Source organism: Pteropus alecto, unplaced genomic scaffold (genome assembly GCF_000325575.1).
Source record: "Pteropus alecto unplaced genomic scaffold, ASM32557v1 scaffold251, whole genome shotgun sequence".
Taxonomy (NCBI): domain Eukaryota; kingdom Metazoa; phylum Chordata; class Mammalia; order Chiroptera; family Pteropodidae; genus Pteropus; species Pteropus alecto.
In genome coordinates this window covers 367274-373687 of record NW_006431048.1, presented here as the reverse complement: position 1 = coordinate 373687, position 6414 = coordinate 367274, and the positions used below count along the sequence as shown (strand labels likewise).

The window sequence follows — 6414 nt, the reverse complement described above, 5'->3', positions numbered from 1 at the left end:
AGCCAGAAACACATATTTTATAGATTTTATTTTCTCTCACATTTAATATCTTTTACAATCATTGGCACCTTAGCTTCAATGAAATGCAGTGGTTAGAAGCAACAATGAACAGAGAGAATATGTATGTAAGAGAGAAGGAAAGCAGAGAAGGAGTTTGGTGTTCCTCAGGGATCCTGACCTAGGAGGGCTGCTGGAGTGGGAGACACATAGGATAGATATCAAGGAGTGGGTAAAAAAGTATTCTGGAAGGAGGAAGCCAAAGGAACTCCCAAATACCCTGGAGGGCAGATTTCTGTGTGTATGGTGGTGGGGGGGTCGGGAAGGAATTAAGATCAGTGTATAGACAAGTAAATTCTCCTAAGTCCTCATCCATAATAGAGTAACAGGTTGAACGAGCTCTGAAAGTTCTGGTTCAATCTGAGGCCAGTAGCAGCTGTGCCCCACCCATCCCATGACATCTTTGACTCAGTTCTTTACCTCCCACTTTGGCTACCATGCTGGGCTGGATACAGTCCAAGCCAGAGCCCTGAACTCTACTGGACAACACACTGGCATAGCTGAGCCATTCATTTTTCCCCAAACTCACCACAGTATGGAGCCCTGGAAGTTGTCTGGAGATAGACTCTCACTTCCTTGGGAAGTGGCTCTATCTTGACACCACCTTGTTCCACCATCCCTGGAAGTCAAGAAACAAAGACAACAGAGCCCTGAGCAGGCCATTTCAGGGTCCCATTGCACCCAGCCACATATTGATTAATTCATGCATCCATTCGTCCTGCGAACAACTACACTGCATACTCGTTATGTGTCATGCTCTATGATGAGTCCCAGGATACATGCAACTTAGTCTATCAGGAGATAAACACACAAGTAAATAGGCAATACATTCTTCAGATCATGTGGCCCATTCTTAGGAGATATTTCTAAGAAATTTGAAATTATGTCTTCAACTTGCAAAACAACCTACATGACCGTTGTTTAATGGCATTTGTATTCTGTGTGGTAGGAACACAGAATATGCTTGACCTGTAGAATAGTGATTGACAAGTTGGGGTAGGGCATTCTGGACAGAGAGGACAGTTTGGGCTAAAGAACAGAGGGTAAGGATACATGAAATACTCTTGAGAATACAAGTAGTTAGCATCCCTAGGGTGGTCAGTGCCAGGGAAAGTGTAGTGAGGGATGAAACTGGGCACTGTCTGAAGTGGTTGTTACACCAGCCAGTCTGTCATATCTGGGGGATATTGTGACATATGCCCAATCGGTAGGAAGTACTGTTGATCTGCTTTGTCATGAGAAGCTAGCCCTACTTTACCATTTTGTCAAGGTGGTATCCATTTCATTCATGTAAGGCAATGACAAGCTGATGCAACTCTTAGTGGCAGCCAGTGGTGAGAGGTAGAAGAGTGAAGGAGGGGAAGGAACAAGTTACACTTTTCAGAGTTTTTGCTGGAGCCCTTCATCCTGGATAACCCCAGGAGGCTCCCAGCAATGATCTGCACAGGTGAGTCGAGGCCAGGTTCCTCAGCCATCCCCGAGCTCTTCTCCCCACACTGGCCTGGATCATCCAGGAATGTGCCCAAGCCAACCAGCAGTTAGGCACTTCTCCAGCTGCCATGTGGTCACCACAGCCTCACAACTCTGAAGTGGGTCACGTGTGCCACTCTTGGGGAGTCCTCCACAACACCTGATTTAAGGTCTATCAGGAGTTCAAGAATAGCTGGCCCAGCTAGAAAGACCTATATCAAGCATCTAGTCTGCAAGTGGAGGTAGGGGCTCAGGACTGTACCAATGTTTCTAGAGAGTGTCCTGAAGCTGGACTTGCAAGAGAGGTACTATGTGTGCAAAGGGTGTGTGCAGAGCGAGTATGGCATCAGGAAGCAGAATAGAGGGTGAAGGGTGGGACACAAAGGGCCAATGCCATTTTCCGGGTGAGAAGAGGCTGAATACCTCATCAGTTACATTTTCTCTACCCCAATTGTGTAGATGTCTTGATCACAGGAGATTAGACTTAAAGAGGTGACAACTAGCGGGACTTGAACTTTCTCCAAATTGTCAAAGGAAGCCAAAGAGATAGAAGTTACCGATCCTTGGACAGGAAAGCAGAAAAGGGTTAAAACAATCCAGACAGTGTCCAGCGAGGAAGGCCTTGTAGCTTGTGCAGGGAAAGGCCATCAAAGGACAAGAATTCTCCAGGGCGCTGATGTAGAGGTGCACGGCCCTCATGTGATCACAGATCAGGTAACTGTAGCCTGAACAGGGGTGAAAAATACAACCAAGGTTTTATTTCAAGCCAGATGGAAACTCCCTCAGGCTACTTACTGTAACTCTACTGAATATTCTATTTCAGCAGGCTATAAAAATGTGGAATGTCCCCTGAACCACATTTTAAAAGTATTACTGGACATGATTATTACATTCTTTCTTCTCATTTTCTGGTGGTACTTAAGCTTACTATATGAAGGAAATACTGCTTAATTCGAGACCCATTCTCCATGAATATGCAAACTCTCTTTCAGAAAATGAAAGCATACAGAGTTGGTTACTCTGACCCTATTTCTCAAAATGAATATGTCTGCACATATTACCTTCTTCACCATCACTCACACAAACAATTTTTTACAAAAACTTTTTTTTAACAATCTCATTATATCCAACCCAGCAATGAGACGATCAAGGGAATCAGCAGCAGTTTGTAGTCAGTCTCTGAAAGACAATGTGCTGAAGTTCACTTGGCCAAAGGACGATAATGCTGAGTTTGCCAAATGACTCAATTTTTAAAAATTTGGTATTCTTGTTATCATTTTTGTTTAATATTTAAAATTTTATAATAACTCACATTGGTTTAATTGGCTAGAGCTAGGTGAGCCACAACTCCAGGTTTCTGAGGTCTTCAGACTCTCTCCTTCACCTTGGGACTCCCTCACCCCCAACTCTGAAAACAGTAACCACATCTGAGCTATGGATTGATTTTTCTTTCTCCCCAGGGTTGGGACACTCTAGAGTCAAGCTCCTTTCAGCTGTGACAGGAAGCTGGGAGACATAAACTAAACTCTTCTCTAGTTATGTTATGAAGAAGAAATAAAATGTGACCAACTAAATGCCACAGAAATTTTCAAAAGCCATTAAAACTAGACTATCCCACCTGATCAAAATTGCTAGAAAACCTATAAATTGTTAAAAGAAGCATGTTTTTGAGAAATCAGTAAATTTGGTGAACTTGATTAGTGGTTATTCAATATAATTGCCCAAAGAATCCTTAAAATGTCAAAAATTTGGTAAAGCGGGAAGATAATAAAAAAGAGAGTAAACAGAAATCAAAATAAAATTCCTGATTTCCATGAAATGCTGATAGGTTGGCTATATTCATAAGAAAGATATAAGAAGACTAAACAACCCCTGATGCATAACTGTTGACAAATTTAATGTTATTTAAAATGATACTAAAAAGAATATAGTCAATAAATATATATATATTCAAAAATAACATTTCAAAAAAATATATTTACAAGAGAAAAAATGTATATTTGTTGAAAGTATTTAAGAAGATTATTTTCAAAACAATTTTGAAGAGCTGTTAAATTTAGTAAGTTTGGGGATATGGTCATGCAGTGAATTGATCCTTTGGCTAGCTAGCTTTGGGCACATCAGTCTACTTCTGCTGCAACTAAGCTCTGCAGAGGATGAAGCTAGTATGGATTATACCATGAACCAGGGCCCAGGAAGAATACAAATTATTGCCTTGAGTGATGTAATATCATGGCAGGGCCTAAGAATTGAAGAAAGCAGTGTATGGATGACGTAGGCTTTCACTTTCAGGCTCCTCTCCCCCAGAATTTCTGGGCTTCGAAGATATCCATTCATAAGGGCTTACTAAGGCATTATGGGATGTAGCAAAGGACACTAGAAGATAAGACATCCTGTGGCCCACACTGGCTGACTCAACAGGAAGGTTGATGGTGAATTCTGGTGTCTGGAGAAGCCAAACACCAACTCTCTCAGGCTTTCTGACCTGCATGAATGAAGGTGGGACAACCAGGTTGGTCTTGGCCTCCGTTGACGAAGTAGTCCACATGTCCGACAGGAATTCGAATACCCAAATCTGAAAGAAGGTAGAATCCCATTACCTTCTTACTGCAGGTGTGTATTTTCCGAGTCGCATAGCGGAGTCCACTGGCAGCCTGAGGTGTGACTTTGGGAGCCCACCTACTATCTATACTGAATGGGTATCCACCTCACTCCTGAGTGCTGTGAGACCACAGAACTAGCCCTTAGTTTTCTAAAGGGGGTTTCCCACTCTGAAAGGAAGCAGAGAAGAATAAATTCATAAGTGGGTGCTCATATTTACCTAATAAAATGAAGAAAAATATCCCTTAACATAACTTTTAATAAATCAGTAAATGTCATGAGCTTGGTAAATTTCCTTGTGAAATAGTTTCTATTTTGCTTCAAGCAATAGTTCAGATATATGTGTTTGGGGCCACACTTCCATATTCTCCTATATACTTTTGTGTTCTCCTAACTGAGCAGAAATATGACCTGTCTACAAAGAGATGAGTTCGAGAGATTATAGACCTTATTTTATCATTGTGACCATATCTGACCCCTCAGACTGGATCAGATCTAGCTGCCAAAGACATGCTTCTCTCCTTCATGTTATCTATCATTACTGTGAGCAATTTATTGTGTATTATTTGTTTAATGTTATCTATCCAGGGGTTAAGCAATAACCTAGAAGTTATCCTTGAGTCCTCCTCATCACTTGTCTCATAGCTCTATCTCTGAAATATATTTTGAATCTTTCTACTTCTCTCTGTCTCTACTGCCGCCACCCTAGCCCAGGCTGCCACCATCCCTCACCCAGACTCTTACAGCAAACACCCTCTAATGTGCCCCCAGAACCCCCTTGACACCCTGCTGCAGTCCATTCTCTGCAGAGCAACCACAGTAATGTTTTAAGGAAACCTAAATCACCACCTCCCTGTTCTCAGATTATAGGATAAAATTTAAACTGATTTCCCATGGCTGGCCTGGTCCTTTTCCCCTCCTCTGCAACTTCACTCAGGGCCTCACTCACTATACTCTGTCCTGTCCCCACCCACTTTCGTTTTGACTGTCCTCACCACCTAGAATGTTCTCCTCACAGCTCTTCTCAGGGTTAACTCATTCGCATCTGCAAAGCCTCACCTCAAATATCATGTCTTTGGACAGACTTCTTCCTCAATAATCCTACTTGAAGTAGACCCCCTACCCAAGTCACCTTCTATCTCATATCCTTCATTATCATAATCACAATGTGTAATTACCTTTTCTGCTTATTTGTATGCAAGGTCCACATCAGAAGGACCTTTACCTGTCTTTTTTCTGCTATATCCTCAATACCAGCGTAGTACCTGGCATACATGAGTGCCTAATAAATATTTATTAAAGGAATCAATTAATGAATGCTTGGCCTATTAGCCAGTAAATTCCATGTGGGCAGGGACCTCATATGATGTTTCATTCACTGCAGTATTCTCAGTCCTACTACATAGCTCAATAAAGATTGATTGCATAAATGGAACATTCTTTTTTCCTTTGGTCACATTAAAAAGAGGTTCCAACTTTGAAGGGCACTGAGAAACCTAGCTCAGGTAAGTAGGGACCTAATAAGTTACCTATTTAACAAATTTAGGGACAGAAGGGGATAATCTTGTTAATTAACATGGTAAGTTAACCTAGGTAAGCACTCAGGCAGAGGCCTGTGGGCTTTTGTTTCCTATCCATGAGATAAAGGTGGGAAAGAGGGTTGAACAAGATGACTGCTTCGGTTTCTTCCGGAATCATGAATCTGAGTCTTGAATGCTAAAAGAAGGCTTCTGATCAAAGGGAATGAGACATGGACATCTCTCATTTGAACTACAAACAATTCTGGTAGGATCAGATGTTACTTCTTCTATCATCCACCATGCTGAGCACAGGGCCTAACACAGACTCATGGGCATTTGATATGCAGTCAAAATGAGAAGGCATGCCCACCCCCTTTCTCAGCCAGAGAGAAGAGCTTAATTTGGTCATAATGGATTTAGAGTTGCGTGTCTTTCCTGTGCCTGTCACTATCGGAGAGGGGAATTCTCATTTTTCACTGGACTGAGGGCTGGGCTCCTCCTCTCAGAGGCCTGGGAATCTTCCCCAGAAATAGAATGCCCCAATCTCCTGTGGGCAGTCATAGTCACCCTGAAAAAACAGCATGACTTTTACATATGTCAGCAGGTAGCAGTGCCCACTCTGATACTACCTCAGCACAAGGTTTAGGGTTGAATCAGAATGTTAAATCATTTGATCCACATATGAGAAATCTGCTGCTGCTGCTGGCTAAAAATCGAAACATTCATCTGTGGTCAGAAAATGACAATGCTGAAACAGACTTGAAAG

At 42.1% G+C, this 6414-nt stretch overlaps 1 protein-coding gene across 5 annotated transcripts in view; it reads right to left on the bottom strand.

Moving 5' to 3' along the window:
- PLA1A (phospholipase A1 member A) overlaps positions 1-6414 on the bottom strand; it is a 32343-nt gene that overhangs the window by 7357 nt on the left and 18572 nt on the right. For all 5 annotated transcript variants that reach the window (XM_025051871.1, XM_025051884.1, XM_025051881.1 and 2 more), the window contains 3 exons: positions 4013-4102; positions 2085-2252; positions 587-676 (listed from right to left, as the gene is read on the bottom strand). In XM_025051871.1, coding sequence (XP_024907639.1) covers positions 587-676; positions 2085-2252; positions 4013-4102 — 348 coding nt within the window. The remainder of the gene's footprint in view (positions 1-586; positions 677-2084; positions 2253-4012; positions 4103-6414) is intronic.